The sequence below is a fragment of the Ptychodera flava genome, chromosome 5 (assembly GCF_041260155.1).
Source record: "Ptychodera flava strain L36383 chromosome 5, AS_Pfla_20210202, whole genome shotgun sequence".
Lineage (NCBI taxonomy): Eukaryota > Metazoa > Hemichordata > Enteropneusta > Ptychoderidae > Ptychodera > Ptychodera flava.
The window spans coordinates 32,106,818-32,119,204 of NC_091932.1; the positions used below are offsets into that span (position 1 = coordinate 32,106,818).

The 12,387-nt window shown below is 36.8% G+C and overlaps 1 protein-coding gene across 4 annotated transcripts in view; it reads left to right on the forward strand.

Annotated features, from left to right (window-relative positions):
* LOC139133522 (uncharacterized) overlaps positions 1–12,387 on the forward strand; it is a 205,799-nt gene that overhangs the window by 95,207 nt on the left and 98,205 nt on the right. For all 4 annotated transcript variants that reach the window (XM_070700175.1, XM_070700174.1, XM_070700177.1 and 1 more), the window contains 14 exons: positions 285–597; positions 1,142–1,370; positions 2,066–2,282; positions 2,829–3,141; positions 3,547–3,775; positions 4,159–4,375; positions 4,901–5,213; positions 5,737–5,798; positions 7,692–7,855; positions 8,859–9,078; positions 9,891–10,045; positions 10,738–10,816; positions 11,273–11,407; positions 12,093–12,149. In XM_070700175.1, the coding sequence (XP_070556276.1) occupies positions 285–597; positions 1,142–1,370; positions 2,066–2,282; positions 2,829–3,141; positions 3,547–3,775; positions 4,159–4,375; positions 4,901–5,213; positions 5,737–5,798; positions 7,692–7,855; positions 8,859–9,078; positions 9,891–10,045; positions 10,738–10,816; positions 11,273–11,407; positions 12,093–12,149 (2,703 nt within the window). The remainder of the gene's footprint in view (positions 1–284; positions 598–1,141; positions 1,371–2,065; positions 2,283–2,828; positions 3,142–3,546; positions 3,776–4,158; positions 4,376–4,900; positions 5,214–5,736; positions 5,799–7,691; positions 7,856–8,858; positions 9,079–9,890; positions 10,046–10,737; positions 10,817–11,272; positions 11,408–12,092; positions 12,150–12,387) is intronic.

Below are 12,387 nucleotides of genomic sequence, written 5' to 3' on the forward strand. Positions count from 1 at the left end.
TTACATCAATAGATATGTGTATGGCCATATCATTGAATAATCAGAAAATAATCTTAAAATTTGCTCTTTTTGATAGCCATTCTAAATGAAAATATTTTAAGTTCATTGGCCAAAAATTGGTCAAAGGTCTGTGTGCAGTAACAATATCTGGTTACTTACTGCATGCTAAAGATTGTTTTACACCTGATAATCAAACAGCGCAGACTTGTTTTCTCTTCCATGACTTCATCAGAAATTAAAATTTTCTCTTTACTGAATGAATTGTGTCATTTTTCATGTCACAGTTATCAAGTACTATGTTGTGGTCCAGACCGGTGATGAAGAGAACGCGGAGACAGAGGCAACTTGCTATCTGTGTATCTATGGTGAGAGAGGAGACACCGGCAACAGAGTCCTCTTCAAATCCAAGACCAATGACAACAAATTCCAGAAAGGTCAGAAAGACATCTTTGAAATTGAAGCTGTTCACCTCGGTGACTTGAAGAAAGTTGTCGTTGGACATGATGGTAAAGCAGCTGGTCAAGGATGGTATCTGAGTCATGTCATTGTCAAAGAATCTGAAGATGATGAGAAGGAAGTCTTCTTCAAGAATGACAGGTTAGTATCAGGCATTCAATTAGTGTGGCACCTATCACATTGAATGGGTTTCAGAACCCAGTAGGTTACTCAACCCAAGTGGGTTGCAAAGCAACCTCATTGATCATTCGGCTCAGTAGCTAAGTTAACCAGTACACCTGTTCAAAACCGATTGTTCAGTCTCGTCAGGTCACTGAACTCAGAAGCCTACACAACCAACACAATAGCTAACCACATTAGGTCGGTGAAATGATATTTTTGCAGGCCAAGTCAATAGAATGATGACCCCAATGTTTTCAAACTGTACAGGTCACCATGACACCAATGTTTTCAAACTCTACAGGACACCATGACCCCAATGTTCTCAAACTGTATACAGTACTGTAGGTCACCATGACCCCCAATGTTCTCAAACTGTACAGGTCACCATGACCCCAATGTTCTCAAACTCTACAGCTGCGGGTCACCATTGTATCTGCACACATTTCTGACCATTAGAAAGATTTCGTTTATTATCATCAGACATTTCACTGATAAATATATCTACTTTGTTTCCATTGTTTAGATGGCTTGATGCTGGACAGGATGATAAAGCAATAGAAAGAGAATTGTATCCAGGACAACCAGAGGGAGAATGGGATGTTACCATAGTAACAGCTGAGGACTCCACCCCTGCCATGGATGCAACGGTTTATCTTGTGGTTTATGGAGATGGTGGCAAATCAGATCCAATACCACTTGGACAGGATGGAACGGAGTACTTTGAACCAGGAAAGACAGATCTCTTTGAAAGGGTAAGCTTTCACCTTGCCATCCTTCCAGGTATTTCAATGGCAATGTTCAAAGATATCATGTAAACCAGCAAATTAGACACTGAAACCTGTCAAGGAATAAAGACACGAAAGAATTTGAATGAGATATGATAGTAGCATATGCTTGTTGGTTTTCCAAATTCTTTCCTTTGTAAGTACACACTAATATTTATCGTCATTGGTTGAAGCTCAGTGGAAAGCAGACAGACAGACTAGAAATATTTACAGAGTTTTAATTTTTTATTGAATAAACCTAAGGACAAGTAAAGATCAAAGCCTACCACCTTTTACCTTTTATATTATTTACCAGTTTATGAACATATTTAGGTCATATTCAACTCATAATGTTCCTTTTTTCATTCAAATTACTCATAAAATCAATATTGTGACTTTTGTTGATATATTCTATTTTGTTAATAAGTTACTTTGATCAGATAAATGCTTGGATTTTTGCTTCAAAATATTTGCTATAGTAAGTTCAGGAAAATATTTGAAATAAAGCTGAGCAGAAACAATCTGACAATAATGTGCCTTGCTACCATTTTTCACATTATTTCAACTTTTCAACTGATTATAGAATTAAAATCGACCACCATGGCTGCTTTTATGACCCGTAATGTTTTAATATTTCCATGTACACTTTGTAAAGTTCACCGTGATGATGTTTCTGTCGCCAGATTAAAATCAGCGTTGGTAAAATCTACAAGATTCGTATCGGCCATGATGACACTGACAAGTGGGAAGGATGGCATCTACAAGAAGTTCACATGAAGGAGAGAAGTACAGAGGAGAAGTTGACTTTCAAATTTGACAGATGGATGTCAAGAACTCAGGATGATTTGGATATCTTGAGGGAAATGCCGGCTATCAGGGAGGAAGAGGATGAACTACCAGGTATGGAAAATATACCACTCGCATCAACATTTTACCCCCATGCACTGTATATGGGTCCACCCAACCTATACAAAACAATAGGATTAGGCCACAGTTTATCGATGAAAGGTTTCAAGAGATTCTGTCATGGCTATTCTATTCTTTGTTGTAATTTATGGGCTGTGATGCTGAATTTTCAAATCTCTCATAACAAACTGTTCATATACTGTGGCTTTTCATGGGTATGCACGAACTTTCGCAAAACCACTTTTCTTTACATAAATGCAAAATTGTAACCAACAATACATGCTGTTCATGTCCATATTTTTGATAGAGAAACTGTAACGTACAGGGCGTCTTGTACCAAGTTGAAATGGATTTCAGTTACATTTTTAAAAATGTCCAAATTATTTCTATCTCAAACAACAGCAAAAGTTATCATAACCATTAGTTTTCATACATTTTGTCATTGTGTTTGAATACAAAACAAAGTTGAAAACTTGCCAAGCATTTTTATTCACATAATGATTTCAATTTAAAACCTTCTGTTCATTTTGTTGCAAACAGTTATCAAGTACTATGTTGTGGTTCAGACCGGTGATGAAGAGAACGCTGAGACAGAGGCAACTTGCTATCTGTGTATCTATGGTGAGAGAGGAGACACCGGCAACAGAGTTCTCTTCAAATCCAAGACCAATGACAACAAATTCCAGAAAGGTCAGAAAGACATCTTTGAGATTGAAGCTGTTCACCTCGGTGACTTGAAGAAAGTTGTAGTTGGACATGACGGTAAAGAAGCTGATCAAGGATGGTATCTGAGTCATGTCATGGTCAAAGAATCTGAAGACGCTGAGAAGGAAGTCTTCTTCAAGAATGACAGGTTAGCATTCGTATGAAGAAAAATCCAGGTTTTATAAATTTGCAAAGAGTATCGTAAAATATGGTCACATTTGTGTAGGTTGTAAAGATATCCTTTCATTAACAGAGTGCATCTCACTCAGATGTGTTAGAGCCAGTAGTTTTTAATGTACAGGAAGCTTGAAGCAGCAGAAAATGGATTTTTCTTTTGCAGCATTCAGTTTCAAACAAGGTCAAAGACATGACCAAATGCAAATCCGAGTTTCATTGTCAGTCATGTACTACTTTAAAAGTGCTGCACTAAATTGGGACACATAGAAAGTGGTTTATTTTGAATTCTTATCAAACTCCCAAAACAAGTTTTCATCAAGTGTCTTTGCATAGTTTTGAAACATATGATGAATAATATGTTACCATTTACAATTAGATGGCTTGATGCTGGGCAGGATGATAAAGCAATAGAAAGAGAACTGTATCCAGGACAACCAGAGGGAGAATGGGATGTTACCATAGTAACAGCTGAGGATTCCACCCCTGCCATGGATGCAACTGTGTATCTTGTGGTTTACGGAGATGGTGGCAAATCAGATCCAATACCACTTGGACAGGATGGAACAGAGTACTTTGAACCAGGAAAGACGGATCTCTTTGAAAGGGTAAGAGCACACAAATATCCATTGAGGAATTGTCGATCCTGAGACCAGTATCAAAATGTGTCCAGTAGTCCATCAGCATTATTTGTCAGTCCTGCATAAACTCACTATCATACAATTCAAATGGTATCCACTTGTCCATTGGACATTTGTAAAATGACAAATTCACAACTTCTAACAAAAATTGTATGGTCCTGCATCACATCACATTAGATTTGCTCATTCCAGATAATATCAAGCTATATGTGTCTTATTTTATGTGTCACCATCTACAATCTATACTTAGTTAATCCTTTTCATATTCATGGATATATAAAATAACTGTTAACCAATACAATCACATATAAGATAACTTATGCTTAATTGTCATATTGTACATCTTTCAGATTAAAATCAGCGTTGGTAAAATCTACAAGATTCGTATCGGCCATGATGACACTGACAAGTGGGAAGGATGGCATCTACAAGAAGTTCACATGAAGGAGAGAAGTACAGAGGAGAAGTTGACTTTCAAATTTGACAGATGGATGTCAAGAACTCAGGATGATTTGGATATCTTGAGGGAAATGCCGGCTATCAGGGAGGAAGAGGAACAATTGCCTGGTATGTAATAAATTATAAAGAGTGATATTTGTTCTTAGTGTAAGGAGCAATAACTGTCATGAAATTATAGAAATACTTTGCAGTTGTAGTTTATGTTGATCTGGGAACTGACATGTCTGATTTTTGGTGTCAAGATAGTATATATTCACCTTTATGCCAGAGGTTGTGGAAATTTCAACACTATTCAATCTGTCCCTAAACCTATTTGGGATATTTGTAGAAGCGAGAGAAGATGGCTCTGAGGTGATAGGATTAATAAAATTAACAACACATTCAGTGGAAACGAAGTCAGGCGTTTTTAATGAGAATTTTTTCCTAGATTAATGTCTGAATTTTTGTCCTCCAGATTATAGTATAAACCATGAAATCCATTGAAGAAAATAAACAAAAATCCCAATACTCTGCCAGTCTGATCACGAGAAATTCAAGACGAATGTTTCTGTATCACTGTAAGTTGGCAATCTGATAAAAACTTGCCTTGATTATAGTATTGGGCATCATTTTATCCTCTGATCCTGTCCACAGTATTCCGGTATTTCATCTCCGTGTTCACTGGTGAGGAAGAAAACGCAGAGACGGAAGCCACAATGTACATGTGCATCTATGGTGAGAGGGGAGACACCGGAAACAGGGTGCTCTTCAAATCTCTGAACAATGACGAGAAGTTCCAGAAGGGACAGGTGGACATGTTTGAAATTGAGGCTGTGTCACTCGGCCAGCTGGAAAAAGTGGTTGTAGGGCATGATGGGAAGGAGGACGGGCAGGGATGGTTCTGTGAGAAGGTGATCATCAAAGAAGCTCAAGATTCAGAGGCAGAGTTCCACTTCCCATGTAACAGGTCAGTGTGATTGGCTGTCGTGCATTGTGTTCAATTTGATCAGCCAATAGGATGACAGTTTACAATTTTGAAATATTGTCTGCCAATAGTATGAATCTTTAGTTATTTTGAAATTTTGTTTACCAATGAAATGTAATCCACAGTAGTCAGTGCTTTAGTATGTCAATAGTACAATTGTATTGGTACTTTGGCTTGAAAAAAGTACAACAATATAGTGGCATTAAAATGGAAATAACCTTCATGAAAGATATTTAAAAATATTTCATAAAATGTGTCTGTTCACTGCTAGATCTTTGAAAATATGCACAAGCCATTATAGCAGTTTCAAAAGGGTCTTACCATTGGTATTTTGGTTTCTTCTTATGTTGTCAATTGGTAACGTCAACTTTTCATGCAAAACATTGGAGAGACCAGGTGGCTACAGGTTTATAAATTAAAAGCAAACCACATATAGGCTGTTTAAAAGAGTCATTGTATGTGTTCTCAAGTCTCAGTCGAGTTATAAAATTTTGTTCTCTTACAGATGGCTAGATGCTGGGCAGGATGACCAAGCAATTGAAAGAGAACTGTTGCTTGGAAAACCACGTAAGCCAACATAACTTTTATTTAATCCACAATTTTGTATCATTTGGAGTGCACAGCAGACATTCAACATATTAATCAGTACACTGTAGTTTCATAGAAAGAAATTAGGCATTCTAGTTCCTGAAAATTCCTCAATATCATCAGAAATTAAGGAAGTATGCGCCTTGAAAGTAAAGACTTAAGCTTTTGCTCCGACTTTCCTCCATGAAATTTTCAACCATTCTGTCACCAAATCAAGAATACAAATCAGGGGTCAAGGCGGAAAGTTTGGTACCAGAGAAACAAATTAGTTAACATTCAAAATGGCCGCCATCCCTGTGTTAACTCTATGGGGGAAAAAATCTTTGATTTTCGAAATAAGAGCTTGAAAATGAGCGCCGACAAGGGGTAGGTCAGAAAAGAATTGTAAATATATGAGAGTCTGAATATTAGTCCCCAAGGTGCATTTGACCTTACCTTACAGACAGCCATCAGTATATTATTGACATATGAATACAACTTCTTTGTTTTCGGTGCATTTTCATGGTTATTTTGTTTATGAAAGATGAGATTCACTATATAAAACAATCATTCATTCAGTATAAAAGGCTCTGTATGAAATAAAAATCTTTGTTAAGTTGACACACCTGATCGTCACAGACTCTTTAAATTTGTGGCAAATTTTCACATGAGCAAATAAATCTATTCAAGTTGAAGAGAGAAAGGTTTTCTTGAAAGAAGGGTAAAGGTACTGCTGCTAAGAAACATTTTCCACACATGTTGTGTTGATGAATCATAAATATTTATAACTTATTCTGTGTTTTAAGTGTTTTGATCCATCCTGCCCACTACAACCCACAGACTCCACCACTGCCAACTCCACACGTTTGTTGTGAAAACAACCACAGCATATAGCTGTATGCACTATGTACACAGGTTTAAGTTACCCAAAAAACATAAATTATGTAAGCTTTATTATCAAAATGTGTATACTTACAAACACAAGTGTTAACACATTTTTTTCAGTTCATGTTAAGTATGTTTTATTGCCGTTGTTTGGTAATTTTGCTCAGGCAAAACACCACCGTATTGACATCAGCGTACTACCATGGTCACAGCTATGCCCAGCTAGTCAGTTGCAGTCACCAATCCCTAAAACCTGTTCCAGAGATATTTTCTATACACCATCTGTGATATCACCATCCATTGACATGAGAGTCTCAGAGCTGAAATGTCACCTTTTTTGGTTGAATTAATATGTCTGGCACAAAAGACCCAGTTCTCTCTCAACTCAATCATTGTTTCTTGATATTGTACCAAAAGAAATGTTTAGGTTTTTTCAAGTGACCGTAATTTAAAGCAGGTCAGCAGTTTCAAGATACCCAAAGATTTACCTGCTCATTTGATTGGCTATCACAAATACATATAAAATGACATGTCAGTTTCAGGGTACCCAGAAGTTGTAAATAGTATTGCTGGCATAATCAGTTACAGGGTACATTTTGGCTGATATAATTTCAATCTTTAAAATGTGACAGTTTTAATGTACTCATTTAGTTCTTTTGCAAATTATTTGATATCTTGCAGAATGAAAAAATTGCCAAACCCTATTGTATAAATAGCACTTTGGGTGAAAATTAAAAAATATTTTCAGAAATAAATTTTCCGAAATTCCTTCTTCCTATGCAGGAAATTCTTGATGCTGGGAACAAAATTTTGATTTTTGTGATTCTCTGTCAACTTCCATATGTATTTTCTTAAAAAGTTAGTAAAGCGGATATGTCATGGACGGTGATATCACAGATAAACTATTGGAAGAGGTTTGTTTGTCACGATCTACCCCGTCGGCTAACCACTAACCCCCGCTGTTTCTAACTTGCATCTGTTCTCTTTGCTAAACATTCAATTCATCAGCAGAGGGAGAGTGGAAGGTTGTCATCACCACACACAAGGACTCCATTCCGCCACCCACCGACTCATCAGCTTACCTGGTCGTCTATGGCGACAAGGGGAAATCAGATTCGATCAACATCGGTGGAGAGCCAGCGTTACAACCTAATAATCTTGATGAGTTTGATGTAAGACAGATATTTTTACCTAGAACATGTTCCCCTTCCATTAATTTGCATTTTGTTTGCTTTCAAATGAACAAGATCATAAGCTTAAACTTAGCTCCTAATAGTTTTTTTGAGCCAAACTTGAAATCCTCGAAGTATGGTTCTGTTATCTATCGTCGTTCAAGTAATAATGGTACCTGATTTCTGCCCCAATGCAATGTAATCCCATTGGCAACAGTAGTGAGCCTTCAAAGTAACAATGTATATGAACTGTCAGAGTCAATTTTCGAATTTCTCTGAGTCAGTCCTAAACAAAGAGTGTATGGGTAATATTCTCTTGAATAAATGATGCATCAGTATGACTATACAGAGCCCTCTGGTGGCCAGTCGCATTAAAGTGTAGCCCCCATTATATTGTTACTGTCGACAGAATACTACATGTTAATCATCACAGTAACCACTGACTGTCTGTTTATGGACAACCTCTGGAAAAACAAAAGTGCCCATAGTTAGTGTCCTTTATGAAACAGGGAAACTGGGTAAATTCAATTCAACTTTTAACATTGGCTCTAAAAATGTGTCCTGAATGCGGAGGAGTCTGCATTAGACAGATATCTGTAGAAACAGGTTTTGTTGTATGTTATCATCCTTTTGAATCTTTGTCTGGAGTAGAAAGTATTGTAACAGTTGTATTGAATGAGTATTTCCCTTTTTCTAAATATTTTTCAATGAGCATTATTCAACACAAGAGAGTCTGCTGACAAGTTTTTTTATGTCCATGAAGGATGCAGACTGAAAGATCTGTTGCTTGAGGGCGCTCTCTACACCCCCCCCCCCCCCTGCCTTCCTCCCTAGAGAGGGGAGCGTAGAGTGCCAATGAGTGACGGATCTTTCAGTCTCTGAAGGATGTTGCAGCAGACGTGGAGGCAACTGTAAATTTGCACAGATTTTTTCAACCAAAAAAAATTGGTTCACCATCAGAGCCAAATTATACAGCCATGACATTGTTTGTTCACCTCTGCAGATCACCCTGGATGCCATTGGAGAGATGTACAAGATAAGAGTGGAACACCAAGACAAGGACAACTGGGAAGGCTGGTACTTGGAAGAAGTTGAAATGACGGACAAGGCCAGCGGTGAAAAGCTGACGTACAGCTTTAACAGATGGCTGTCCAGAACAAGGGATGATTATGACATTGCCAGAGAATTGCCAACTATCAGGGAAGGACAAGAAACTTTACCAGGTAAGACTTTCACGGCAGAATTCATGCTCAGAATTTTTACTCAAAAGAGTCATACCATTCTGTTGTTGTATTGAGTTAGGATGTATTGACTCTTCTTGAAACCGGTAAGATGCTTTCACCATCTTGTTTCAGTGAAAGATAAGAAATTAATTTATTTTGCTCAGAGATGACATAGAAAAAGACAGTTATTTGAAATAGAAAATGATGATATATTTGAGGTAAATATGATGCTCAGATTCTTAGTGATGAAACGCTAAAACATGCCTAGTTTTCTCAATAATGAAAGAGGATAGCGTTAAATAGGTTTAAGTTGGGTTTTTTTGCACAAAGTGCAAGCAAAAGTTTCAAACTTTCATTGTTTTAGTGCATGCATAATTACCTTGAGATCCTTGCATTTTTGAGGTTCCTGCCCAAAACATATCAAATGTTGTGCTTTTTTAACCTCTTTCTCCCAAGTTGTATTTATTTCTGTGGTTTGTCTATGGAGCCTGGTAGAAAAAGGATTAATACACATGTCTCCAAACATTTTGCAATACAATGACATTTTTATGTATCTTTTATGTACTATGTATACTAAACGTATCTCTGGAGATAATGCGTATCTGTGAGTTTTGCTCAACATTATCACAAGCATGTCATTCAGTTTGTAGCTTTTCACGATCTGTTTTTTCAAAGCAAAGGGAATTTTCAATTCTTTTTATCAAGAATAAGACTGATTGTTGCAAGAGGGATAAAGAAATGTTGTAATGAGGGTTATTTGTTGAATGAGTGAGTTGTCATAGTGATGTTTGTTTGTTTGTTGGTTGTTTCAGTTCTCAGGTACAATGTGTTGGTTTACACTGGTGATAGATGGGCTGCCAACACTGATGCTCCTGTTCATGTTACATTGTATGGTGAGCGAGGCGACAGCGGCCAGAGACGTCTCTTCTACTCCAAAAATAACGATGAAATGTTCCAAAGAGATCAGGTAGGTGTCAAACTGACAGCCATTGAGGCTTTTACACTTTGAATATCTGTATATCCATTTGACAAAACCAGTACACCTGGTGAATTACAATAGACCATTTTATTGAGAACCCTCATGAGTTCACTATCTGACATTTTTTGGTTGGATTGCATCATTCAAATTCCATCAGTTTGATGCAAGAAAATTCAAGTTTTAGTGACAGTGGTGATTAAGTACAGATTTCAGTGAATATGACTTGCTGTTACTTAATTTTCAGTCAAACTTGTACATTTGTAGCAACCAAAATACCAGGACGTCTGGTCATTTAGCAGTCACTGAAATGGCCATTTTGTTGATAGAAGTGGCCATTTTTGCATTTTCAATCTCAATTGTGCATTGATCTTTTTAAAGTTGCAACTTTTTTGCCATGTCATGCCATGTCTGCCCCACTGAACAGTTTATTCTTGTCTTCAGTTCCATACATGTTAACAATACAATGTTGTTTACCATCTGTGTTATCTGCACACATTTTTCTGTTTTATTTTACTCTTTTATGTGCAAATACTTCTGTAAGTCCAAAGTCACTGAAAGACCTTGTTTCAAACCTTTTGTCACTCTTTAAACGTCAATTTGTACAATCTGAAGGAAAGCTTTTATCACTCATGTCTTTCTTTCCTTAACCCTAATATACTGTATTATCACTCCTCACATAGATGGATTCCTTTGGTTTGGAAGCTGTGTCATTAGGAGAGTTGACTATGATAGAAGTATCCCAGGATGGTATTGGCTATGGTAATGTAATATTTTCACAATTTATTTTATTGACGTAGTCATAGTTCTGTGATCCAGTGCTTTGGGTTTTATTTCTTTCAGCATTTGTAAAAACTTCCTATGCAAAAAAAAACAAAAATGTTTAAAATATTCATTTAAAATTTTCAAGCTTGGCAGAACATGAAATAATATCTGACCGATACATTTTGAAGGACTTAATGGAATGTGTAGAGCAGACACTATGGACTGTAAATATTTTGGTCACTTCCACAGCAAAAAATATACACTAAGAATTTGTCAGATACCTTTGATTTTTCTTTTGCATTTGTGCATTCTGTGCTGTTTTCTAAAGTTTACATTATTCATAATCCAACAACTATAAGTACCAGTATCACATTCAACATGTAGAATTTCTGTACCAGTTTGGTGATAGTTCCATTGCTTCACATTTTGACGTGCATTGGTTTCTGGATGCAGGTGCTGGTGTATTCATTCAGAAGATTCTCATACGAGATTCAGAGGAAGCTGAATCTGAATACGTCTTCTGGTGTGATCAGTGGCTTGATGATCACGTCGGTGATAGAAAGACATGTCGACAACTCCCATTACTTGGTAAGATGTGAGAAATCTATGTAAACTTTTGGCCTTTGCTGTGTTTCAGTATTTGCAGTACTGGTACCATACACATACAAGAAGTATTTGTAAGGCAATAATATAAAGATCACATTTTCCTTTGAATACATCCATTTTTATGGTGATCTTGAACTCTGATGTAGTTAGGGCATGATTCTGTCGACTCAGTGTGACAGAAATAATTCCAACACATCATCTACCAGTGTAAAAAATTTATGGAACTAACTACCAAGACATTCATCCTGGTAACTTGAAAAATTTCATTCCAAAGATAATTAATTAGTCCCTGCCCTGATTATGTTTTGCATACTGTACTGATGTTAACCAACAGAAAGTCAAAAATGATTTCCACCTGTCCATTTGGCAGGTTTCCGTCAAATTTCACCTTCCAAGCCAAAATATTTTAACTCCTCAGGGCAGGATAAAAGTGAATATTGTCTGTATTCTCAAAACCTTTAAATGAAATTTAAAGTTTGCATGTAGTAAATTAAACATACCAATGTAAAACATACCAATTAATCTAAAACATACCCGGTCCAATGCCATGTAACACTTGTAAAACCAATAAGAGGATATACTATACATCTCCAGTTTAAGGTTGCCCTGTCCATTCATATTTGTATAATTTGCTCACATCTATTGATATAATGTACAATCACTACAGGTGTGAGACCAGTGGAACAAGAAAAGGAGGAGGATGGAAAGAAGAAAAAAGAATCAAGTGAGTAACTCAAAATTGCCCCACACGGCCCCCCTAACCTCCCTGGCATTTCAGCCCTTCCTGAAATACCCATTAAAAAGTGAAGCTTGTTGGCAATTAATTGATCCATCTCTCTTTGACTGCTGCTTGCAATTCCTTCACTGTGATTCTCCGAAGGTAGTATGCACCTCGAAAGTAAAAGACTTAAACTTTTGCTCTAACTTTCCTCAATTAATCTTTCAATCATTTTCTTTCATAA